Source organism: Mangifera indica, chromosome 7, assembly GCF_011075055.1.
Source record: "Mangifera indica cultivar Alphonso chromosome 7, CATAS_Mindica_2.1, whole genome shotgun sequence".
Classification (NCBI taxonomy): domain Eukaryota; kingdom Viridiplantae; phylum Streptophyta; class Magnoliopsida; order Sapindales; family Anacardiaceae; genus Mangifera; species Mangifera indica.
The window spans coordinates 3,995,467-4,022,183 of NC_058143.1; the positions used below are offsets into that span (position 1 = coordinate 3,995,467).

At 32.1% G+C, this 26,717-nt stretch overlaps 2 protein-coding genes across 5 annotated transcripts; both read left to right on the forward strand.

The window, feature by feature from the left end:
* Window positions 1-13,223: 13,223 nt before the first annotated feature.
* On the forward strand, window positions 13,224-18,742 carry LOC123221621 (mitochondrial arginine transporter BAC2). 4 transcript variants are annotated; one of them, XM_044644486.1, is made up of 7 exons: window positions 13,224-13,610; window positions 13,751-13,982; window positions 14,062-14,137; window positions 14,675-14,770; window positions 16,617-17,133; window positions 17,740-17,875; window positions 18,310-18,742. In XM_044644486.1, exons 2-7 carry the CDS (start codon window positions 13,869-13,871, stop codon window positions 18,502-18,504), a joined length of 1,134 nt encoding a protein of 377 aa, XP_044500421.1. In that variant the 5' UTR covers window positions 13,224-13,610; window positions 13,751-13,868; the 3' UTR covers window positions 18,505-18,742. The 4 variants fall into 4 exon arrangements, with proteins under 4 accessions (XP_044500421.1, XP_044500419.1, XP_044500420.1 ...); XM_044644485.1 differs by lacking the exon at window positions 13,224-13,610 and having other exon boundaries at window positions 13,622-13,771; window positions 13,829-13,982; XM_044644487.1 differs by lacking the exon at window positions 13,224-13,610 and having other exon boundaries at window positions 13,622-13,764; window positions 13,823-13,982.
* A 3,549-nt stretch (window positions 18,743-22,291) lies between these two features.
* LOC123220123 (mitochondrial outer membrane import complex protein METAXIN-like) lies at window positions 22,292-26,508 on the forward strand. The gene is made up of 6 exons (XM_044642148.1): window positions 22,292-22,554; window positions 23,280-23,614; window positions 23,833-23,909; window positions 24,044-24,104; window positions 24,892-25,054; window positions 26,115-26,508. Exons 1-6 carry the CDS (start codon window positions 22,395-22,397, stop codon window positions 26,294-26,296), a joined length of 978 nt encoding a protein of 325 aa, XP_044498083.1. The 5' UTR covers window positions 22,292-22,394; the 3' UTR covers window positions 26,297-26,508.
* The last annotated feature ends 209 nt before the right edge of the window (window positions 26,509-26,717 follow it).

Consider the following 26,717-nt stretch of genomic DNA (forward strand, 5'->3'; position numbering starts at 1 on the left):
GCAGACTTGTTATAAAAAGGCTCTAACAAACACTTGGAGTTGATTATTTTGAAACTTTCAACCCTGTGGTAAAGTCTGCCACCATTAGAGTCATACTAAGTGTTATAGTTGGGAATAATTGGGAAATTAAACAAATAGATGTAAATAATGCATTTCTAAATGGAGAACTTACTAAAACTGTTTACATGAGTCAGTATGAAAACTTTAGCGTCAATCCTAACAAAGAAAAATATGTTTGTCAATTGCACAAAGCTTTGCATGGTTTTGAAAAGTTGAAATTTGCATTACTTGACTAGGACTTTATTGCCTTAGTAGCTGACACAAGTCTTTTTATTTACAAAAGTGCTCAAACTGTTTTGTATGTTCTTGTGTATGTTGATGATATTCTATTAACTGAGAACAACAACTCCCTCATTAAGGATATTATTAACAAGTTAAATAGTCAATTTGCTTTAAAAAATCTAGGACCTTACATTATTTTTTGAGGCTTTGAAGTTACCAGAAGTCAAACTAGCCTTCATTTATACTAGTCCAAGTATGCTAAGAACTTTCTAGTTAAAGCCAACATGCAAGATTCAAAGCCTTGCAACACACATTTCTACACTAAAACCAAACTTTATCTTGATAACCTAAGTAGTATGGAAATGAAAACATGAAAACGTAAAAACGCAGAACTAAACATGTGGGAAAATGTGTAAATATAAAAATATATTAGCTTTTTTATAAATGCCAAATTTTTATACAAACAATCTAGGCTATCATGTTGACACCCATATTCAAATACAATCCCTCCATATTCAAAACAAGTAAAGGACAATTGGTAGTTGAACATCCATCTTCACAATTACTTTGTTTTTGTCTTGACATTATGGCATAAATATTATAGAATCCATCTTCATAGTCACTTGGTTTTGGCCCTTTGTCTCACCGTCATGAACAGTCAATGGTTTAATAACTTTATAAAACACAATTGAATATAATAAGATACAACATGCAAATGAACAGAGTCATATATTTTTAAAAGGTTACCATTTAGGTGATATAAAGAAAGTTAAAAAAAAAAAGGTGAAAACATAAAATAAAAACAAACATACAATGAACAAACATCTTTGTACCTAAAAAATGAATAGTAAAACACTGTAGGTTATCAATGTAGTTGATGACAGAGAGGAACTGATGATTGGTGTGACAATTGCTTGGATTAAAACTCTGTTTTTTTAACTTGGCCTTTGTTTTTCTTCTCCTCCTATTATTTGGTGTGACAATTAAAGTGTAAGTTCTTTGGCCTTAAACCCTATTTTCCATACCTGCACTAAACACATTGAAATAGATGTCCACTGTATAAGAGATCAAGCTAGTGCCAAAAGTGTCATTATCCAATATGTCTCTACTGAACTTAAAAAAAACTGACATCTTAACTAAACCCTTAACAACTCTTACAAGTTTGCTCTTTCTCCAACTGCTAGAATAATGAAATGTTAAGGACACAACTTGACTCAATTATGTATCTTGTATTAAGTTTTTTGTTAATCCCAACTGTTTTTGCAAATTGCTCTACTTATTACCTGTGATTGTAAGTAATGTTATAATTGATGTTTTCTTCATACAGGTAAGTTACTTTAGTTTCCCCTTCATATCTACTACTGCTACTGCTAGTGTTGAATTTCTTCTTTTATTTTTTTAATCTCATATTCTTAAAGGTGACTTGATTGCTTTGATAGGTTTGTGAGTAAGAAAATTCCTTTTGGTTAAATTTTTTTAACATCACTATGGTTGATTCTGATGGTTTGTGAACAATTTATTTTAAACTTTTTTGTTTTCTCACAATATGTGGTATGATATGCCAGTATTGTCCATTTGTTCCTTTTAAATTTTCTATCTATCTTAATTTGCATGTTTTGTTTCCTTGGTTGATCCCACTGATTCCTTTTTGTTTAATGTTCCTTTCTTCTTAAAAATTATGCCAGTTGGTTTTGATAACCTGTGAACATGATTCTAATGGTTTGTGAAAAGTTCTTTTTTCACAAATTTGCTCCCAATATGTGGCATATAGGTTGGTTACTAAAGAGATATGCAAAGAAAGGTCTTAACCTTTACTTTCTCTAGTGCAACAATGTCATTTACCAGTATTGTGCATCTGTTTTAAATTTACCTCTATTGATTTTGATGGTTTATGAAAGTTTCTTTAATAAATTTGCTTCAAATATGTGGTGTATAGGTTGGAAACTACATACTAGTTTGCGTTTTTTTCCCCTAAGTTTTATGTTTGTCTTAGTTTGCATAATTTGTTCCTTGTCTCTTGGTTTCAAACTTTCCTTCTAGTGTGTTATTTTTGTAGTCTTTAGTCTCTTAATTTCTACATTTGTTATGCAGGCCTTAATTTGCTTTCAATTCTTAACATTTTCCTTGCTAATTTTCCGCTCTTACGTTCTTCAGTTTTCTCTGTTGTTCCTTTTTTCTATGAAGTCACCTGTTGTTTCTTCATAACAATCTGGAGGACACTTATCTTACTCGACTAACTTCATTTCTTGCTTTTGCTTCATACCAATGGGTGTCTTTACACTATTTTCACAAAATCTACACTTTTTTCACCAATTTTTTTTTAAATTCTTCAAGCTCATCTATCTTATTACTTCTTTAATGTCTTTCATATTCTCTATTTCGTATTCACACTTGTTCATAACTTATTGTATCAACTCTTTTTGTATGCCTAAAAAATGCATTATCTTACCAACATTGCATCTCATTGCATAAGAAGAGTGTATCCTTGACCCTGTTGGTATGACTGCATAAAAACTGATTAGATTATAAACATCAACCTTTTTATTTATAAATTGGGTCAGACCATTGTCTACATACTTATCTATGTATATGACATCTTATTAACATAGAATGACAATTTTCTCACAGATAATTTTATTTCCAGATTGCATAGTCAATTTGCCTTAAAAGACTTGGGGTTTTTATACTTCTTCTTGGGTTTTAAAGTAACTAGAATCCCTAATGGCTTACGCTTGGCTCAAACTAAGTATGTAAAGGATCTTATTTTAAAAGTCAATATGCATGACTCTAAATCTTGCTCTACTCCTATAACCACTGATACCAAATTATTCCCTGCTAACTGTGAACCATATGATCATCCTTCATTTTATAGAAGCTTAGTTGGAGCTCTTCAATACCTCACCCTTACTAGACTTGACCTCTCATTTTCAGTCAACAAATTAAGTCAATTTTTACAAGCTGTCACTCAATTACAATAGAAAGCTTGTAAACGTGTATGGAGATACATTTAAGGCACCCTTAATCTTGGTCTATTTTGCACTCTTACTTCCATTCTTCAGTTGGAATGTTACCTTGACTCTAACTAGGCCAATAATCCTTATGATAGAAGGTTCACTATAGGCTATTGCCTATTTCTTGGCACCAATCTCATTCAGTGGCGTACCAGGGAACAAAGAGTAATGGCCACATTACCATTGAAGTAGCTTAGATGAAAGCACTCTTTGTTACATTAGGCCTTAAAGTCCTAACTCCGAGTCATCTAGTGTGATAATCAAAGTGCTTTGGTTCTGTCATCTAACTTTGTGTTCCATGCTTGCGCAAAACACAAAGAAATAAATGTCCATTATATCATAGATCAAGTGGCTACTAAACATGTCACTATCTGATATGTCCTTACTGACCATTAAAAGGTTGCTATTTTGACAAAAGCTTTACCTGCTCACAAGTTTGAATACTTTTGTAATGCTTTACATGTCTTTTTTGCTGCTTAGAGTCACTCAAGTGTTCAATAGAATGCATAAAACTATTTGGACAAGTTGCTTCTTCCTATCTCAAGTATTGTTTCTCCTTCTCCCTGTTTTTTAATTGATTTCTAATACACACTTGTTTGAACTGGATTTATTCTTTTGCTTTACTCTCTCTTGCTACCTTATTTATTTTCTTTTATTTTTTTTTTTTGTCTAAACTCTCTTTGCTTAAAGTTAACTTAGCAATTTTCCTTTTTGTGTGAATAGTAACACCTCCTCAGATGTTAGGCTAGTCAGTTGTTTGCTGTGCAGGTATATTTTCTTTACATTAGGCTATTGTGTCCTGCTAAGAAGCACGAAAACGCACAACAATGTGCATTTCCATGAATCCGAAATGTTTTGATTTTCGAAACAGCCCAAAACTGATATGAAACATTTCGGGGCCGTTTCGATAATTTTAAAGAAAAGGGAAACGCGTTTCTTTAACAGAAACAGTTTTTTATGTATACAGGGATTCTGAAAGTGTATCATAAAAGGATTCTAAAAGGATTTTGAAAGTAAATAACAAAGACAATTTCCTATGCATTAGATTATCTTCTCTTCTTTGTTGTCAATCTCCTGGGCGTCTTCTTCTTCTCTGAATAGTGGCTGGAAGAAAGAAAACTCTCTGAAAAAAGTGTGCATTTTTCTTGCCTTCTATTATACAAATCAGTTTATATGGATTTTAATTTAATGCATCTCTACTCCAAAGATTAATTTCTTTTTTATAAAATACTTATTAATTTATTATATATTCTCTATTCCAAGACTATAATTTTGTATGCCTCTTCCAAATTTGTTAGTTTTCCAAGATTTTTATTTTATTATAAAACATATATTAAATTATTATATATATACTCCCATACGCCTGTTTTTTGCTCAAAGATTTTATATATCTTAGTCAATGCATGCTTTCTTCTAGATATGTCAATGTTTGAATGCTAATTTATTATAAAATATATTTTAAAACATTAAATTATTTTATATGCTCTATTCCCCCTAAAATATATATATATATATATATATATATATATATATATATATATATTTATATCAATGCAATTTGGTTAAAGTTATTCATGAATATAATTTGTAATTATAATCCATAATTTATTTTATTAATAATTATTGAATATTTGATTTTATATAATTGAATCGAATAATTTTATACTCTGTAATTTAGTTATTCTTGTTTGATTTGAATATTATTTATAGATAAAAGTTTTTCCTATAATTAAATTGATTTATTTATGTTTTCAATTTGTGATTTTATTTCAGTTGTATAGTAAGCCGCCAAGAAGAATAGTCAGTGATTTATGTGATTTGGTTGATTTTTTTGATAAATTTTAGCAAATTGTTGGTGATACTGAATTTGGGTTAATCATTAATGGATTCTGATACTAGTAAGGAAAGTTTTAATTCTAAAAGTAGTAGTAGTAGTGTGGGTTCTGCAAAAAGGAATAATGATGAAGACCAAAATCCATTGTGAAAATATGTCACAAAAATTGAGAAACTTGGAGAATCAAGGGGTACATGCAAATGGGTTTGTAATTTTTGTCATAAAGAAAGGCAAGGGACTTATACTAGAGTTAAAGCGAAATTTGAAGATTTAGTAGAAATGAGAAAATTAGATGATGAAGCTACCAATAAGATTTATAATTCTCAACTTAAGGAAGTGTCATTGCCTAGTAGTACTACTAATGTAAATCAATCATTGTCTTTATCCTTATCATCACCGAGTGGGTCAAATCTTTTTTCAAAGAAGAGAAAAGTTGATGATTCTCCTATTGCTAAATCTTTTGACATACAAAATAGAGCTCAATTAGATGAGAAAATTGCTAGAATGTTTTACACTGGTGGTCTTCTTTTTAATTTTGCTAGGAATCCAAACTATATTAGTGCCTTTTCATTTGCAGCTAATCATTCATTGGGTGGTTATGTCTCTCTTGGGTATAATAAATTAAGAACTACACTACTTTAGCAAGAGAAAACAAATGTGGAAAGGTTAATGGAACCTATTAAAAGCACTTGGATGGAAAAAGGGGTTAGTATTGTTAGTGATGGATGGAGTGACCCACAAAGGAGACCTTTAATTAACTTCATGGTTGTTTGTGAATCAGGCCTGATGTTTATTAAAGCTGTTAATTGTGCAGGTGAAGTTAAAGATAAATATTTCATTGCTAATTTATTGAAGGAGATAATTGATGAGGTTGGTCATCAAAAAGTAGTTCAAGTAATAACTAATAATGCTAAAAATTGTAAAGGTGTTGGGGAAATCATTGAAGGTATGTTTCCACATATTTATTGGACTCCATGTGTTGTGCATACTTTGAATCTAGCTTTGAAAAATATATGTGCAGCTAAAAATATGGAATCTAATCAAGAGACATATGATAAATGTCATTGGATAACTGATGTTTATGGTGATGTTATGATAACTAAAAACTTCATAATGAACCATTCAATGCGATTGACTATGTTTAATCGATTTAGTCCTTTGAAATTACTTTCAGTTACGGACACTCGTTTTACTGCTATTGTTGTTATGCTCAAAAAATTTAAATTAATCAACGGTGCTCTAGAATCAATGATTGTAAGTGAACAGTGGGGACAATAAAGAGAAGATGATCAAGGCAAAGCAAGATTTGTTCGTGATAAGGTGTTGGATGAGAATTGGTGGGCGAAGGTCAATTACATTCTTGCTTTTACTGCACCGATTTATGATATGATTTGAATGTGTGATACAAATAAGTCATGTCTTCATTTGGTTTATGAGAATTGGGATTCTATGATTGAAAAAGTTAAATCGAATATTTATGAACATGAATGAAAGTTTCCTACCTAAGATTCTCCTTTCTATTCAGTGATCTATAATATTCTTTATGATTGTTGGGCAAAAAGTAATACTCCACTTCGTTGTCTAGTTCATTCATTGAATCCAAGGTAAATATCTAATTGAATTATATATTTCTTTCATACTTATTTGATATATTTATTTATTAAATTGGGTATTAATTTGTTAACTATTTGATATATCTATTATTTGTGAAGGTTTTATAGTGAACAATGACTTGAAGGAGGTGAAGTCAGAGTGCCTCCTCATATGGATGGGGAAGTATCTATTGAGATAAACAAATGTTTTAGAAGGATCTTTTCTGAAGATGAGCGTGTTAAAGTATTGGATGAGTATGCTAACTTCTCCCTCAAAAGTGGACCGTTTGAAGATTTTGACTCAATTGGTGCTAGATTTAATACAGAACCGATGAAGTGGTGGGCATGTTTTGGTTTGAATGCTCCATTGCTTCAAAAGTTAGCATTCAGAGTACTTGGACAATCCAGTTCCTTCTCTTGTTGTGAAAGAAATTGGAGTACTTATTCCTTCATTCATTCAATTCGAAGGAATAAATTAATTCCAAAACTTGCAAAAAATTTGGTTTTTGTTTATAACAATCTTCGTTTATTGTTAAGGGTTAACTCTAAGTATTATGATGATAAAGAGAAGATGTGATATGTTGGTGGAGATGACTTTGGGAGTATAGAAGATGTGGGAGCTCTTCAATTAGCCAACCTGTCATTAGATGAACCAGAATTGGAGTATGTTTTTTTCGATGAAGATGCGAATGACATAATAGATAAGGAGAATGATCAAATAGAGAAAATATAATAAATATTTTACTATTTAAAAATTTTTTTTCATTATATTTTATTGGATGACTTTGATATTAACCCTTGGAAATTATTATTTTAATAAAATAATATTGAGTTTGTAGGTTGATTTATTTACATGTTTATTTTCCATTTTAAAAGATAAATATATAAGTATTGATTTAATTTATACATACATGTTTCAAGAACTTGAATTTGTAATTTATTTTCGGTATAAAATTATTTTGTTATATGTTATTTTAAATTGGTTGGAAAAAATCAATTATTGTATTTTTTAATTAAAATATAGGTTATTGTATTTTCTATAAAAATTTCATATTTATTAAAAAAAAAACCTTATATTTTTTATATTTACACGTTTCCCCATGTTTCTGTTTCCTACTTTTTTAAGAAAATACGTTTCCACGTTCCCGTTTCGACGTTTCGACGTTTCTATTTCCGTGCTACCTAGGTGTCCTGTTCTACTTTCTTCTACATTGCATTTACGTTGTTTTTTGAGTAATCAAGTTAATGTTGATGTTTTCTGCATGTTTTGGTTGAGTCTAAATTCTCATGTTTCCATTATAAATTTTAATCTGTGTGTGACCAAAGTGATGTTTTGGACGTTGTCTGCATGTTGGTTGGGTCTAAACTCTCATGTCTCCATAATTTCCTTTTTTGTTCTAGGGTACTCTTCTGTTCTTAATAGTTTATGAGTACTGTTTTATCTGAAGATTGTTTGTTTTCATTATGTGGTCTCAACTTACACAAACCTCTTAATAGTGATGTATGTGTTTTAAAGATTTGTTGGCAACAATTTTGGCTTATTAAGCCTGCAAGTGAGTTGCTTTCTCTACTATTTTAGGTTCACCTTTTGGTTTGTTTACAAAAATCTTGTTGGGATCTTCCCATTCCCTTTGTCTGGTCTTGCCCTCCTATGAATTCCGTCTTCTAGTTCTTCCTAAATGTGTTTTCCAGCCTCATTCTCCTTCCAATCGTGCACTATACACACCTTCTTGAAATTGGGTTTAGTTTGCCTTATCCATCTAGTCTTCCATTCTCTTACTCACTCACTCATGATTCTCTGTCTCTAATAATGCTTTTTTCTTTACCTTCAACAATGAGAGATTTGTTAAAAAAATAAAAAAAAGGAGAGGAACAAGAGTATCTAAAAAAAAAAAAAAATAGAGTAATGTCAATTAAAAAAAAAGGAGGAAAGAAAAGAAGAAAAGTGAAGAAACATCACAAGAGGAAAATCTGGTAAGAAATTTGAAAAAAACAAAGGAAAAACAAGAAATAAAAGGACATAATGTGGTAATAAAGTTAGTTGCAATGACAAATTCACATAATTTCTGGGCAACTTTTCTAATTAATTCTTTTCTGTTTACATGTTTTTAGATTATTTGACTCAATCAAATTACCTATAAGTAGGTCATTACTTATTTCTTTTTGCTGAAGTATTTTTTGTTCAAGTATTGTCAGGTCATATTCTTGCAATGTTGTATTCTCAAGTCATATTTTTGTAGTGTTATCTCCATTGCTTGAGGAAAGTCAACATATAAATGTCTCTTAGGAAAAATGACAAAAGAAAATAAACAAATGAAAATAAAGAATATAATTCTGATGGTTTGTGAAAAGTTCCTTTTTCATAAATTTGCTCCTAATTTGTGGCATATAGGTTGGTTACTAAAGAGATACAATACTTTTGGTGCGAAGAAAGGTCTTAACCTTTACTTTCTCTAGTGTAACAATGCCATTTACCAGTATTGTGCAGCCGTTTTAAAATTACCTCTATTGATTCTGATGGTTTGTGAAAGTTTCTTTAATAAATTTGCTTCAAATATGTGGTGCATAGGCTAGAAACTACATACTACTTTGCATTTTTTTCCCCTGAGTTTTATGTTTGTCTTAGTTTGCATAATTTGTTCCTTATCTCTTGCTTTCAAACTTGCCTTCTAGTGTGTTATTTTTGCAGTCCTTAGTCTCTTAATTTTTACATTTGTTATGCAGGCCTTAATTTGCTTTCAATTCTTAAAATTTTCCTTGCTAATTTTCTACTCTTATGTTCTTCAATTTTCTCTGTTGTTCCTTTTTTTTTATGAAGTCACTTGTTGTTTCTTCATAACAATCTGGAGGACACTTATCTTACTTGACTAACTTCATTTCTTGCTTTTCCTTCATACCAATGGGTGTCTTTACACTATTTTCACAAAATCTACACTTTTTTCACCAATTTTTTTAAAACTCTTCAAGCTCATCTATCTTATTACTTCTTTAATGTCTTTCATATTCTCTATTTCGTATTCACACTTGTTCATAACCATTTGTATCAACTTTTTTGTATGCCTAAAAAATGCATAATCTTACCAACATTGCATCTCATTGCATAAGAAGAGTGTATCCTTGACCCTATTGGTATGACTGCATAAAAACTGATTAGATTATAAACATCAACCTTTTTATTTATAAATTGGGTCAGACCATTGTCTACATACTTATCTATGTATATGACATCTTATTAACATAAAATGACAATTTTCTCATAGATAATTTTATTTCCAGATTGCATAGTCAATTTGCCTTAAAAGACCTGGGGTTTTTATACTTCTTCTTGGGTTTTAAAGTAACTAGAATCCCCAATGGCTTACACTTGGCTCAAACTAAGTATGTAAAGGATCTTCTTTGAAAAGTCAATATACATGACTCCAAATCTTGCTCTACTCTTATAACCACTGACACCAAATTATTCCCTGCTAACTGTGAATCATATGATCATCCTTCATTATATAGAAGCTTAGTTGGAGCTCTTCGATACCTCACTCTCACTAGACTTGACCTCTCATTTTCAGTCAACAAATTAAGTCAATTTTTACAAGCTGTCACTCAATTACAATAGAAAGCTTGTAAACGTGTACGGAGATACATTTAAGGCACCCTTAATCTTGGTCTATTTTGCACTCTTACTTCCATTCTTCAGTTGGAATGTTACCTTGACTCTGACTAGGCCAATAATCCTCATGATAGAAGGTTCACTATAGGCTATTGACTATTTCTTGGCACTAATCTCATTCAGTGGCATACTAGGGAACAAAGAGTGATGACCACACTACCATTAAAGTAGCTTAGATGAAAACACTCTTTGTTGCATTAGGCCTTGAAGTCCTAACTCCTAGTCATCTAGTGTGATAATCAAAGTGCTTTGGTTCTGTCATCTAACTTTGTGTTCCATGCTTGCACAAAACACATAGAAATAAATGTCCATTATATCATAGATCAAGTGGCTACTAAACATGTCACTATCTAATATGTCCTTACTGACCATTAGAAGGCTGTTATTTTGACAAAAGCTTTACTTGCTCACAAGTTTGAATACTTTCGTAATGCTTTACATGTCTTTTTTGCTACTTAGAGTCACTTGAGTATTCAACAGAATGCATAAAACTATTTGGACAAGTTGCTTCTTCCTATCTCAGGTGTTGTTTCTCCTTCTCCCTATTTTTTAATTGATTTCTAATACACACTTGTTTGAACTGGATTTATTCTTTTGCTTTACTTTCTCTTGCTACCTTATTTATTTATTTATTTATTTTTTTGTCTAACCTCTGTTTGTTTAAAGTTACCTTAACAATTCTCCTTTTTGTGTGAATAGTAACTCCTTCTCAGATGTTAGGCTAGTCAATTATTTGCTGTGCAGGTATATTTTCTTTACATTAGGTTATTGTGTCCTATTCTACTCTCTTTTACATTGCATTTACATTGTTTTTTGAGTAACCAAGTTAATGTTGATGTTTTCTACGTGTTTTGGTTGAGTCTAAATTCTCATGTTTCCATTAGAAATTTTAATCTTTGTGTGACCAAAGTGATGTTTTGGACGTCGTCTACATGTTGGTTGGGTCTAAACGCTCATGTCTCCATAATTTCCTTTTTTGCTCTAGGGTACTCTTCTGTTCTTAATAGTTTATGAGTACTGTTTTATCTGAGGATTGTTTGTTTTCATTATGTGGTCTCAACTTACACAAACCTCTTAATAGTGATGTATGTGTTTTAAAGATTTGTTGGCAACAATTTTGGCTTATTAAACCTACAAGTGAGTTGCATTCTCTACTATTTTAGGTTCACGTTTTGGTTTGTTTACAAAAATCTTGTTGGGATCTTCCCATTCCCTTTGTCTGGTTTTGCCCTCCTATGAATCCCTTCTCCTTGTTCTTCCTAAATGTGTTTTCCAGCCTCATTCTCCTTCTAATCGTGCACTATACACACCTTGAAATTGGGTTTAGTTTGCCTTGTCCATCTAGTCTTCCACTCTCTTACTCACTCACTTTTGATTCTCTGTCTCTAATAATGCTTTTTTCTTTACCTTCAACAGTGAGAGATTTGTTAAAAAAATGAAAAAAAAGGGAGAGGAAAAGAGAGTATCTAAAAAAAACAAAGGAAGAGAGACAAGAAATTAAACAAAAATAGAGTAATGTTAAAGAAAAAAAAAGGAGGAAAGACGAAGAAAAAAAAGTGTAGAAACATCATAGAGGAAAATCTGGTAAGAAATTTGAAAAAAGAAAAGAAATGAAAGGACATAATGTGGTAATAAAGTCAGATGCAATGACAAATTCACACAATTTCTGGGTAATTTTTCTAATTAATTCTTTTCTGTTTACGTGTTTTTGGTTTATTTGCTCAAATTACCTATGAGTAGGTCATTACTTTGTTTCTTTTTGTTGAAGTTTTTTTGTTCAAGTATTCTCTAGTCATATTTTTGTAATGTTATCTCTATTGCTCGAGGAAAGTCAACATATAAATGTCTCTTAGGAAAAATGACAAAAGAAAATAAAGAATATAATGGGAGAAAAGATAAAAAGAAAAAAAAGAAAAAAAAAAAGAAAAAACAGAAAGAAAAAAACGAAGAAAAAGAAAAGAGGAAAAGGAAATAAATAAATAAATAAAGAGAGAAATAAGAAAAAGAAAAAGGGGAAAAGAGAGAAGAAAAGTGCAAGGAAATAAAGGGAATAAGAAAAAAAGAAGAAAAAGAAAAGAGGAAAAGGAAATAAATAAATAGATGGTCAGAGCCTGAAAATAGAAAAAAGGAAGCCTACTACATGAAGAAATCATCTCCACATAACACATAACACAAGCAAGTCAATTGGAAACAGAGCTCATGTTACCATGCTCAAGAAAAAAAAAAAAAGGAAGTATCTCATAAGCAGAAAACATTGAAGCCACAATTCTCAACTTAGTGTAAGTTATCTATTTGTAAGTTCCTAATTCTTTTGGAACTCATGTTTATCTTCTCTATAAATCATGGTGAAAAAAAAACAGAGAGAGAAACAAAAGGAAAAGGGCAAATAAAAAAAATTGGAAGAAAAAGGAAAATAAAAAAAAAATTGAAAGGAAAAGAAGAAAGAAAAGAAAGTTAAAAAAAAGGGAGAAAAAACAAAAGGAAAATCAAAAGAAAAAAGGGAAATAAAGGGAAAGAAAGAAAAGAGGAAAAATAATGTATAAATATATATATAAAAAAGAGAAAAGGAAAGAGGACAGGAAATAAATAAAAGAAAGCTGAAGCCTCAATTCAAATTTAAGGTTTCTATTTTATAAATTTTTAATTCTTTTTTTCATTATTCAATTTCAGAAATTACGATGAAAAAAAGTAAAAAAGGAAATAAAAAATAAAAATAAAATAAAAAAGAAAAAAAAGGAATAATAAAAGGAAAGAAATAAAGAAAATAAAAAAGAGAGAGAAAGAAAAGAGAAAAAGGAATAAATTAAAAACAAAATGGAGGGAAGAAAGAAAAAAAAGAGAAAAGAAAAGAAGAAATGAAAGAAAACGAGCAGAGACTGAATTCTTTGAAGACTGAACTATAGTCATTGAAGAGAAATCTATAGGAGGGTCAGAACAACATGAAAAGAGAATCACTATGGAGAAATCTATAGAAGAAACAATCATCAAGGATGAACTCAAAGTAGAGACTGAATTCTTTGAAGACCAAACTATAATTGTTGAAGAGAAATCTACAGGAGAGGCAATCGTCGAGGATGAACTCGAAGCAGCAAAAATCAGAGGAGCTTTAGTTTAAGGGGGCATGTTGGTAAGTGTGGTGAACAAGTCTAGGACCGCGCCGTACTGTTACAAAACCAGAGGGTCTTAATAGTAATTGTACCTGGGGGTACAAAAACCCACAAGAATCTGTAAGCAATTAGGGTTCATTTTATTCTTTAATAAAACGAATTCTAAGCCTTTCCAAACTCTTCTGTTTTTTCTCTGTAAATCGCCTATCTTGCTTAGTTATTGGGGTTTGCTTTTCATGGCTTTTCGATCTTCCCCACAGATTATATAAGATGAGTGTATCCTGGACACTGTTGGTGTGATTGCAGTGAAACTGATTAGATTACACCAACAGTGTATGCTTGACACTGTTGGTGTGATTGCATTCGATAGAAGGGGTGATGTTTATCTTACAGGAGCAGTTGTTTGCAAGTCATGCTGTTGCTGGCGTCAGTTCAATTGCTTTAGGCACGGCTGTGTCTTACCCCCTTGACACTATCAAACTGCTTATCCAGGTATTTTTTTTTGCTTTTTTTTAATTTCTTATGAAATCAAAGTCTACAAGTTTCTTACTTCTTTTGCTGTGGAAAGCAGGTTGGTTCTGGCTCCAATAAACAATTAACCGCTACTCAGGCTTTGGTTAGACTGCGAACTCTATCAGGATATTCTGGTGACTCTCTTATCTTTTTATTTATTTTTGTTTGCCTTTGCTTCATATATGAAGAGAAAAGAAGGCAACTGAAACTGATTTTATTGTTAATATTTTTATTTGCTTCATATGTCTCTCATCTGTTTATTTATTAGTTATTTATATAGCTTTTCTGTTAGTTTTAGAACCGTAGTGTTTTATTAGAAATTATTTTTACTTGGGTATTATATCTATTGCATTGGAGGGGTTGTTTCTGTAAGTTTTTCGTTTGTTTAGATTTGCATGGTAGGAGACTAATTGGTTTTGTGGATTTAATTCCCTTTAGAGGAATGAATCTGAAAGGAAAAACTTTAAATCAAGCCAAAAACAGTTGAGGTCTGTAAGTGAGTTATAGTTGCTACAATCACGTTGCTGCTGCATCTATCCACTCTTTCTTTCTGATGAATTCTATATCTGTGCATTTGTAAAATTTTGTCTTAATTTAAATATATTTCTATAATTCCCTATCCTTAGTTTTGAAATATTAAATAATATCTTCTTCAATGATAAACAATGCAGGTTTTTACAGTGGTTTTGGGTGGTTAACTTTGGGAAGAATTTTTGGTGTGGGAACCCGTTTTGGAGTTTATGAAATTTTGACAGCATTTTACAAAGGTATCGTTATTTATTATTTTTTTTATTTCACTGCCTTCTTTTTAATGGATATTTGTGTTAATTTTTTTCTCTCTTCACTATGGTTTAGATTACATCTATGTTGTGTGCCCATCATTGTGGTTGAATTTGACGACAATAAGAACCTTATAGATTTTATTGTTATAGGCTATCATATTTGGGTGCTCTCTCATTAAGATGAATGAAATCACGTTAGCTTGCAAATTTTCTTATCTTCTTGTACTATGACGTAGAATATAGCAACAGAAGAGGGGGAATGAAGAGGTCTTTGAAAATGTTTTGCTAGTTTTAAACAATAATGCATTTTAAGTTTGATCTTAAGAATAAACAATTATATAACAGTAAAGAGATCAGATATATAGAAAACAGACATTATGGTATATTGTCTGACAACTGTAGCCAATGTCCAGGTCTCAAAGTCAAATATTCATTCATATGTCTGTTGTGATTGCTACAACTCTTTAGGAGGATACTTGAGCTTTGGACCAAAGTGTTTACTTGGAGCTCTATTGCAGGGCATTACGCAAATTGAAGTAGTTCTTGGAGGATACTTTGAAAGAAAATATTAAAAAGATGGATTATAAGGCTTTAAAAGATATTGATGGTAGACTATACTGTGCCTTGTGAGTAGTGTTAAAAGAGTGAAAGAAACTGTTGCCAATTATTACTCCTGTATGAAGAATATAAAAGTTTCATTGACATTGGTCTGACCCATACTAAAGTGTTTTAGTTTAAATTCAGCTAAAGCAGTTAAAACGGTGCTGGAAAATGTTTTGATTTGTATGATTTATCTTTCTCCTAAGTTTAATTCTGTGGGCTACATACATGCCCTGAAACTTGACAAACTAGTTTTGGTTCTTTAAAATAGGTTTATTGGGGATAATTTAGAAGTTTATTTAAAATGAATTTTGTATTCATTACATTGAGGTTTCACAAATTGGAGTTTTGTTTTAATGATTGCATTACTTAGAGATTAAAGATGGTGCATTTATTGATGGAATCAAGTAAAAGGCACTTGATGCTCTAAGGATTTTTTTTTTTTTTCAATTTATGCTGCAAGGACGATGAGTAAATTATCTTGTATTGGCTATACTGGCTATACATTTTTTATTGGATATATAACATCAAAGGTATGGATTACTGGAAAAAAGCAAATAATGGATTAGATATACATGCTATCATGGATCTGTCTAAAAATAATAAACTAAAAAGAAAGATAACCACATCATGAACTGCCCTAAAAACATAATCAGAGCTATTAAGTTAGTTATTAGTGTCTGTTTTGGAATTAGAAACAAGACCTCTAACCAAGTTCAGGGTTTACTAACTTTTGTAATTGTTCACCATATTTTCTGGTAGATGTAGTTATCTTTCATGGAGTATAGGACTAAATTGCTTGAGCAATTACTTTTCATTGAGAAGTTGTATGAACATCTAGAGGACACTTGTCTCTTGCTGATTTATTGCTGAGACAATATGACAATTATTGAGGAAGTGTTTTAAGTTCTGTCGTTAGTCCTTAAGAGCCAACAACCTTTTACTCTACTAAAGAGTCTTCCTTTAGGTTTATTAAAGTATCTTTTCATTGTAGATTTATCAACCCTTAATTTCAAGGAGACTTCTACCCCTAACACTCAAATGGAAGTCCACTATGGGTATGATTGCCCGATATTCTTGTTTATTTTCAATAACACAACTGGCCCACTCACTATTAGTAGATATTGTGGAAATTCTTCCAGTAAATGAGTTAAAATTGATCGGGCTTCATGCTATTCTATATCTTTCAACCCATTATGTGTTGATTAAATTTTTATTTTTTTATTTGCAGATGGTCGAGAAGACAGTTATGTTTCTGTCTCTGAAGCCCTAATGGCTGGAATGGCAGCTGGTGCTGTGGAATCTCTCATAATCTCTCCATTTGAACTTATGAAAGTTCGGGCACAAGTGTCCTCTGCCTCTCAAATTCAAAGCGCTTCATCTGTTGCAATAAATGGAACTGTTGCACCTTTTTCTAGAAGATTACTTCATGGATATACTCCTGATTTGAAGGCACTGAACCACTCTGCTGGCCTTTTGTCTATATTGACTACCAAACATCCAAATTTGATTGGGGCCTTACAAGAATTCCCTTGGATGATGACTGGATCTGGAAGGCCACCATCAGTATGCAATGTCAGGAGGCCATCTGACATTGTCTCTTTGGAAGGATGGGGTGCATTGTGGAGAGGTCTGAGGCCTGGAGTTGTTCGTGATTCTGTTTTTGGTGGCATATTCTTTTCTAGCTGGCAATTCCTGCACCGAGCAATGCTTGACTGGAAAGCTGTTGGGATGCATCCTGAACCCAGGTTTCAAAATATATCATTAGTTGGCTGTGTTAGGAGATTCTAATTACAAAATCTTCTTTTTTTTTTTTTTTTTTTTTTTCTGTTTTATATAATTGTCATCATATATATGTACACTTATTCAATCCAGTTTAGTTGGAACAAAGCTCCATTAATTTTTGGTGAGGCTTTGGATTCTAAGCAATTTTAGGACATTAATTTCTTTTTAGTAAGTATTAATGTGCTTTTCTTTAGGGTGATTATTTGCCATAGTTTTGTTTATATTCATAACTGGTTTTAGGGTGGAATCCCCTCACTTTCATGGGTGTGCTGTTGGTGAATCATAATAACATCCTTCAAGCATGAGGTTCAAATGAACTGCACTGTCATTAAGCAAAATGAGACTTGCTGTTGTTGGGAAAGTTTTTCTGGGCCACTTTCACTGTGTCTATGTTTGATTATTTATTGTGTTAATATAAATACACTTGCATAGCATTATGAAAACGAAATTGATCCTGTGATTTCAGTCATTATCTGATGCTTTAAGTAAGTAGATTTAAAAGGTCCATGTTTGTAGCTCTTTTTTTCTGCTTTACTCCCTAATTTTGAAGTGCCCTTGCGTCCTTTTAGGTCTGATGAAGAAATTGGTCCTCTTTCTCCTTTAGCTGTTAGTGTTGCAGCTGGATTTTCTGGTACAGTTGCTGCTGCTGCATCTCATGGTTTTGACACCGCAAAAAGCCGATCACAGTGTGTTGTGTTGCCCAAGGCATGTTACTTTTTGCAGGCAAAATTTGTCTTTTTACTTGAACTTCTTGTGTATTTACAGCTTGAAAATTTTTACCATGTGCGTGATATATCCTTCATTATGAACATGTATATTTCACTGCCTATGCTTGCATGAACATTTAATAAACCCACTTCATGATTATCAGTAAATGCTTCCACATTTGACAATTAGTATGGGCAGGAATCCATTGTCCATTCATGTGATTCATACATCCTCTTAATGTGAATGTGTTATCATACATCATGACTTATGTAAGATGGTCCTGGGTCAGGGTTACTTTTCTTCCCTGTGTATATTTATTGAAATCGAAATTTTGTTACTCGAAATGCAAATACAAGAAGGAAGTTGAGATAGGTACTGGTTAATTTCGTTTTAGGAGCATTTAATATTCTAATGATATTGTTTGATGGCAGTATGTTTCCATGGAGAGGAAGATGCTGAAATGGACCCGACCCGGGAAGAGGTTTGAGAGACTTACAGGGATCCACCCTTCAGATAGGACTGTTTTGTTCCGGGGAATTTGGTTGCGGATGGCACGGAGTGGGCTTGCATCGTTCATGATTGTGGGTAGTTATTTCTTAGCCCTTGATCATCTCGTTCCTAGTTGAATAAATTGGCAGAGGAGATTTGGGGCAGCCATTCTACTTATATTTATTTCCATGGGGTGGCTTGCAGTTCTTTTCCAATAGCAAAGCGGACTGACTGTAACATGATTCAGTTATAAGGGTTAAATGAGGTAGGAAAAAAAAAAGAAAAACCTAGCTCAAAGGCATGCAAATATTTCTGTGTCATGGACTGAATAATGAGCAAATGCAATTTTTGAAGATAATTTTCTTGTTTGGAGAATTACCTCATTGTTGGATGAACGGGCATATATGTATTCATTAAGTTCTGTCACAATAAATTTACTGGTAGGCTTCCACCCTATAAGAAATTTAGTCACTTTCACAAAACCAACCTATTCGGGTCATTCTCGGTACCATTCAAATCTCTGAAGAACTTAAAAGAAGTTAATATTTGTGATATATTAAAGCTTGGCAAGTTCAGTCTATAAAAATGCAATTTACAAGACCTTTATTGCTCATAATACATATCAGCCACAAAGCCAAACCATCATAGCTCATCCACACATACTCATCAAACACCAACAGATCTCATTTCTTTTCTGACAGTCTATCAAGTTGCACAACCCAAACACAAAGCCAGTTTGAACCACAACTGCACTCTCAAACTCAAAACTAGACTCAACCACTATTTGCATTGTCAAATACAAACTCAATCTCAACACTGGCAATGTCTACCAAGTAGCCATCAGTAAGTATATAAAGAAGATATGAGAATGAGAGATATTTGAAAGACTTCTTTGAACAGCCGTTCTATTAGCAAGGATGCCTGTTCATAAGCGAAAGTTATTGAAAAGTCATGATTTTAGATGGAGAAAACACGATTCAAGTGACATAATTGTGATGAACACTTGGTTAAATACCTTAGCTTGGTCTTCAAGTACAAGAAGTTTCCCGACAAATTATTCAAAAATAAAATAAAACATATTTTAATTTTACATTATAAATTTAGAACTCTCAAGTTATATTCAAGGGTTAGTATGTGAGAGGAGAATGTACAAAAGAGTTTAAGAGAAGGTAGGACATGCATATCCTTTTCTTTCTTTTTTTAAAACCTCATAAGCATACATTCCCAATAACAAGAGAAAAACATCATCGATAGGTTCTAGGCTATTTACCGATCACTATGCATCTGAAACATTTGTCATACATCAAACAATTAAAATTAAAATTAACTCTAATTATTTATCAAGTTGTCAAATTTTATACCTTCAATGTTTACACAATTGCTTTTAGACCCTAAAGGTTTTAAAATTTGTAGTTTGGTCCTTTATTAAGTCAACAGGGTTAAAATAGTAATTTGACCCTATGCACGCGCATACACGTATAAGGTATAGTCATACATCCTGTTATTCTCAAAATTAGAAGAGTGAACAACATAAGTGTCTTGACTCATACTTTTGTGAAAAATCGCCACTTGTATGAACATGCATGTCGAGTGCGCAACTGTGTAAAGTGTCACATGAGGAGAGTCACGACCCATGAGTTATGAAAATATGCTTTTGACTTTTCCTTTATCTGTTACTTAATTTAGATTTCTCAAACCAGAGTATCATTGTAATGATGTATAAGAATGAGAGGTCTGATATCACTTTTATTAGTTCTTAGAAAGTCTTTTATATAATGTTTACCTTGTACTCATTTCTTTCTATTTGAGTCTATAAAAGTGAATTCGTCCCAATACACATTTTTTTAATTTAGAACATACAAAGTTTTTTTCTTTATCAAAATATTCTAAAGGAAAAAAAAAATTAACAAAATTATAAAAACAAAATGAAAATTAAGTTGTTAGACATAATTAAACTTTGATTGATAGAGTTTGAAATTGAGAAATTGAAAAAAGTTTTAAAGTTATCATGAAGTGGTATTTTCAATAAAATTTTTTAGTTTCATTTAATTAGAATACATGAATAAGTAATAGAAATACATAATCACAAACGATTTTACATCATTTGAAAATAAATAAAAAATGTAATTTAAAGGGTCAACCCTAGGGATCGTAACGGGAATGGGTGGGGAGGGGATCTCAATTCCCATCCTTGTCCTTGTTCTTACGGGGATATCAATACCCGTTCTCGTTATGGGGATGAAATGATTCCTCATCCTTTCTTCGCAAAAAAAAAATCCACTCTCTATCCTTGTAGGGAAAAATCTCTTTCCCATACTTACAAGGAAAACTCTCTTTCTCATATCCTCTAAACACAACATAAATATATTAAATAATAAAATTAAGTAAAATTAAGACTAACTGACTATTTCAAATGTCACAAATATAATATATTAACTATCTTAATATGCACAACAAAAACCTAAATAAATTTAAAAAACATAAATACTCTAAAACTATAAAGATATGATAGTATTTTAAGTAAATATATTAATATAAAGAGACATGAATGAGGTGAGACAAATATGGGACACATGTATTTCTATCTTCAATTGCAAAGATTTTTTTCATTTTCATCATTGTCCCCTTCCTTGTTAGGGTTGGAGAGGGTTGAAAACCCTAAAATTAGGTCAAAATTACTATCTCCAGTTGACCTACCATTTTTGAAGTATATTTCTCAATTGTATTATATAGATTAATAATATATAAAAATTTATTTTAAAAAATATTTTTTGTAAAACATTAGTTGACCTACCATAAGCCCACGAGCTGACTCGGTTAGGGCCCGACACGAGACAACCCTCTATTGTGAGGACTTTGCTGCGAGCTCTCATTAGTTTGTGGGTTGGCCCAACCTGCAAGACCCATATTGTAGCAGCTTTTGGCCCCACATGGCCTGTAGACATAATCGGTCGATTTGAGGTTGGCCCGATTCAATGCGTTGCCACCTCTAAGTCTAAGTCACGCATTTGGAGACAAGGCCCAAGCAAGACCCAAGCCAATCCATGTCTTTAAGTGCTTGGGTTTTGAGGAATTGAGCGGAGCTCGGTTAAGCCCCATTTGCCCCAATATGATTTTTTAATGTTTAAGAAAATAAAATCAATATTGTTCTAAAAGCACTATGAAGTTGTGATTGAGCCGAACACCAACCCATTGTTAATTTATGAAAGATTAACATTTCATCACCCAAGGTTTGACCTTAAAATATTTTTCATTAATTAAATGAATAAATCATATTTTCTCACTTAATACCCAACTTTGTTAATGAAAAATCTATAGTAAAACAGTACAATAATCAAATTTATTTCCTGAAATTAAAAAAAAAAAACATGGTAACACTTGTTTCATTGTTTCACCATTTATGAAGTTACAAAAGTCCACCAAAATCTCAGCTTTGCAATTTGGCCACCAAAGGGAAGGGAGATAGAATCAATGAGCCTAAGAACCACCAATATTGTAAGATTTACCACCAAATGCAAAGAAGGACAAAGAGAGGGAGCGGAACACCCATCCCTAGGAAAGCTTCATGGAGCACAAAGTCTTAATTGGGCACTAGATGTTGATAAGATGATGAAGGTACACATAATTGATAAAAAGTCGGTTGGGCGAGAAGACATGATATAATTTAAACTTTTTTATATATACGGCAAATCCCAAAGCTAAATTAAATTTCAATTGTAGGGGATGCAGGAAACAAGGTAGGCGTAGAATTAAAGAAATTAAATTTCTATCATTGAATTAGGGTTCTTTTTGTTACGCAATTATGTGTTGGGTGAAAAAGTGTAATTTTTACATTTAGCGGGTGGAGAAAAAGTTTTCAACTAAACCTTGGTGGAAAATTGACAACTTAATTTTTTATTTTGACAAGAAAATCCTTGTCTCCTCCCCTTGACTGCAAAACCCTACTAAAAACCCCAGTCTTTGAATCAGAAACCTCCTCCTTTGGCTTTTTCTAACATTAAAAACCAAAAAACCAAAAAACCCGTCAATGGAACAATCTCAAGAAAGAGAAGACTTAACTCTGGTGACGAGAAAGCCATGTTTTGGTCTACCCACGGCCTGCCCAACTTGCTTGCCCATTTACATTTATCTCAAACTCGCTCGCTTTCCCTTTCTCTTAGATTTCAACTCTTCTTACCCTGACTCTGGTAATTTTTTTCATTTTCAAATTATTTTTGGGTTAGATTTTCATTGTTTTCGCTTATTTGGGTAAATTTGATAAATGGGTAATGTTTAATCTTTTCGTTGAATTAGTTATGTGGTATGAAACGTTGTTGATGTGTATGATTTGGGGTCACATTTTATTGTTTTTGCTTATTTGGGTAAATTTGATCGTTGGGTAATGTTTAATTTTTTCATTGAATTACTTTTCTGGCGCGAAATTTTGTGCATATGCATGTTTTTGGATAACATTTTCTATGTTTAAAGTATTTGGTCAATTTAATATCCTGGCAATCTTGATACGTTTCCTTTGTTATGTTTATTTGTCTTAGAATTTTGTAGATACTCAATGCCATTTTGTAATGTTTATGTTTTTAGAAATTTGCCTAATTGCATGGCAACTTGCCTTGTCTTGATGGTCATTAATAGGGGAGGGATCTGATAAATTTTGTGAAACTTCTTGGAGATTTATGATGATTAGACTTAATGATTAGCTTCAAAATATGTGGGATCTATCTGTATTTAACTAGATTTCAATGTCACAATTAGGTTATTACCATCCTTTCTTATTGATAGTTTGATTGTTGTTACATTTATATGATTATGTCAATGTCTAATGGGTGTTATTCTGTATGTTGTCCTTGCATTTTTTTCAGAAGTTTGAGGTCATTAATGGTAACTTCTTGATTTTGTGTTTGACTAAACATGTTAGATCAAATTCCTTACGTTGAGTTGGGGACTTATGTGGCTTACAATAATGAGAATGGTGGAGTTATTGCACGTTTAAAGGAAGATGGCATTGTTGATTTGGACAGTGAATACCAGTCAATCCCAGATTGGATAACAACAAAAGCAATGATTAATTCGTGGCTTGCAGATGCACTTATGTATGAACTTTGGTTGGGGACTGAAGGAAGTTCTGCTCGCAAGATATATTTCTCTGATCTAGCATGGCCGATTGGGAAAGTTTTGCTCCAACTGCAAATCCAAAAAGTAAAGCAGCAATTGGGGATAAATAAAGACAATATTGAACGAAAGGAAAAAGAGGTCCTACTTTTTCCCTTTAAGCTTCTTACTATAACAAATTTTATATATGTGCACCCTTATTACCCTCTATGTCTATCTCTCTATTTCTCAGACACAAACATGCAAATTAATAGACTGGAGTGATGTTTGTCTTACTTATCCTTTTCTTCTTCTTTGTTTTACATAAATTTTTCTTTCTCTGTCTTCTCTTCTATACTTATATGGTTTATTCTGCTCAGATTTACAGGAGGGCAAACATTGCATATGGAGCTTTGTCAAGTAGATTAACAGAGCATTACTTTCTGTTTGAGAACAGGTACCTTCTGGATCCTTTTAGATTTTGGATACTTGTTTGAGAAAGAAGTATCAAGGGATTTCTGTTTATTTTTTGATTGAAACAACACTTAATCAATAAAATGCTAATTATGAGATACCCATTATTTCTTGCAGTCCGTCAAGTGTGGATGCAGATCTTCTTGCTCATGTACTCATCACTCTTCAAGTATTACCAGTAAGTGGCTTTATAGCCTATGCCATAACTGCTTACTTGTCAAAGCTGATTTAATATGTTGGATTGAAAGCTAATTTCTTATAAAGACAAATATGATGGGAGATTCCATAGGAAGCACTTGTAAATCTTTCTAAAACCATCTTAATTTGAGTTGATCATGTTATTTTGCATGATGTTTTAGTTACTATGATTGATTATCAGCTTGTGAGTAGGGTTTGGGGTAGGCTTAGGTGGCGTTTTTGATTTTCATGTGATTTGATTATGTCTTAGTACGATAATTGTATCGTGCATACTTCGATTTTGTATTTGTAAGTGTATGCAGACTTATGCTTATAATAGATTTACTTTTGAATGTCTTCTATAATTATTTTGTTGGTGCGCATTTTAAATGTGTAGATGTCACCCCAAGGAATAGCCAGGCTTATGTAATTTAAACTTTTAATTAAATTTAGACATAAGTTTATGGGCATTAATCTATCACATGCAACTGTTATGTATGTAGAGTAAAAGATTGAATAATGTTATACATCACAAACTTCTAGTCCAAACTTTTACATCCCAGCTGATGTGACAATTATATTAATTGAGAGTTATATACGATTTATCACATACTGAAGTACTCCACATGATTTGTTTATGTGTGTGTGTTATGTATATAATGGTTTTGATTAAATGAACATTGCTTTTTCTAAGTATTTTATCATGCCTTGTGTTACATTGTGCTAATAAATTTTAATATTCTCTCTGTTTTAATTTGAATCCTGTTCCTGCAATTCTAAATTATTAGGAAACATCGGTTCTGCGGAGTAAACTGTTAAATCATGATAATCTTGTAAGATATGCTGAAAAACATAAAGTGGACTTGATAGAGGATGGCCCATCATCTTCAGTCCCTCAGTTTCACTCAAACCCATCATCAGCAACTCCCCGAAGAGGTCCCCCAAATTGGAGTAAGATATTCAACTACATTTTTTTCTTAATATATGTTTGATTTCTTTGCCTTAACCAGTCTGGTTTTATATTTTGGTGAACTTGATAAATGTGTCTGATGGTAAAATTATTTCGATTGATTTCTTTTACTGGATCTTGGCCAAAACCCAATAATTTATAGATTTTCGGGATACTGATTCATATATTTACTTAGTATAATCTTTTTAGTGTCATTTTATCTTGAATGAATTATTTGCAAATATTCACTGATAAAATAGAACCTTTGACCAGGCAATTAAGTTATTATTGTTTAGAGGATTAGACTAGTTTAGTTGGTGCATTTCATTGTAACCTTGTGCTAGACTGCAGACTGAAGTTCATCACCCCGTGGATTTCATGTCATTTGCAATATTCTCTTCCTCCCAATCTAAAAAAAATGATTGGTTTAAAATACTCTATTCTGTGTCATTGTGCTTTTTGGCTGGGGCATTTTATTTGAAAACACAACCCCCTTCTTCTCCAGTTGCAGCTTAAGAGGAGTAACAGGGAAAAAAATATTGTTGATGAAATATAACATTTAGTCAACTATTAGCATTTGGACGGAAGGAGTGTTTTAGGGGCTTTTGGTGATGCATGGGTTTCTCTTTCCCCCAAAGGAGAAGGATTGGTATTAGAATTGAATATTCTAATACTCAGAATTGTAAATGTAGGCCTAAAAGAAATAGTGAAGGAGGTTCTAGTGTCACCTCACTGTGAGAGAAGGGGTAAGACGTTCCGCCAACTCTCTCACAGTACACGCCATCAATGATTAGATCCCTTCTTTATATTTTATGTCAAGGTGAAGGTTAGCATCTTGCATTAATCACTCTCTAGACCATATGAGTGTTCTTTTTTTGTCTACCCTTCAGAATTATAGTCCTGCTTATGGATTAATTTGCGAAGAAGCTAAAATTGCATGCTTAATTCTGTTTTTCCCCTCTGTCTGAAGTTCCTGTCTCAGATTTCTGGTTAAATTTGGTTAATAAGTTCTAATCAGATACAGTTGCGATATTTAAAAACTCTAAATGTTTTGTTTATTAGAATCAAAGCCGAAGACAAAACCTAAGAGGGAAAAGACAAAGGAGGAAAAAACGTTCAGAAAGAGGGCCAAATACTTTTTGGCAGCACAGTTGTTTGCAGTTGTGCTCTTTCTGTCTGTCATGGGCGGATCTGATTCTTCAGAAGTGGAACTTGATGATGAAGAAGACCTCAGTATTGAGTGAAAGTCAAATGACTGCACAAAGAGGATGATGCTTTCTTATTGCCCTTTGATTTTTGTGGTTTCATTTTGTAACTCTGGAGAATAAACAAACCTTCACAAAGCATAAAGATAAGTTATGTGCAGTAGATCAATGTATTTTTCGTGGCAGAGTAAAAGGAATAAGAAAAGAAATTCTTGTTGGGTTTTAATATCAGAGTTTTCATTGAAATTTCAGTTGGTGTTGGAGATAAAGAATCATCTTATGACCTCCAAATTATACCTAGAATGACATGATATTGGAATTATATTAACAATAATATTTAATATGGATACAAGTATTGATATGTTATTATGTGGTTGAATAATTTTTAATTAAAAATAAATTAATATTTAATTATGTGATAATATATTAATATCTTAATAATATCTATATTTATTTTTAG

What these genes read in the sequence shown, in the direction of transcription:
- LOC123221621 (XM_044644486.1), top strand. Translation starts at nt 13,869, where the DNA reads ATGTTTATCTTACAGGAGCAGTTGTTTGCAAGTCATGCTGTTGCTGGC. An exon ending in TTTGACAGCATTTTACAAAG is followed by an intron (nt 14,771 to 16,616) that starts GTATCGTTATTT and finishes TTTTATTTGCAG; the next exon opens with ATGGTCGAGAAGACAGTTAT. An exon ending in AGTGTGTTGTGTTGCCCAAG is followed by an intron (nt 17,876 to 18,309) that starts GCATGTTACTTT and finishes GTTTGATGGCAG; the next exon opens with TATGTTTCCATGGAGAGGAA.
- LOC123220123 (XM_044642148.1), top strand. Translation starts at nt 22,395, where the DNA reads ATGGAACAATCTCAAGAAAGAGAAGACTTAACTCTGGTGACGAGAAAG. An exon ending in TTGAACGAAAGGAAAAAGAG is followed by an intron (nt 23,615 to 23,832) that starts GTCCTACTTTTT and finishes TATTCTGCTCAG; the next exon opens with ATTTACAGGAGGGCAAACAT. An exon ending in AAGAGGTCCCCCAAATTGGA is followed by an intron (nt 25,055 to 26,114) that starts GTAAGATATTCA and finishes TTTGTTTATTAG; the next exon opens with AATCAAAGCCGAAGACAAAA.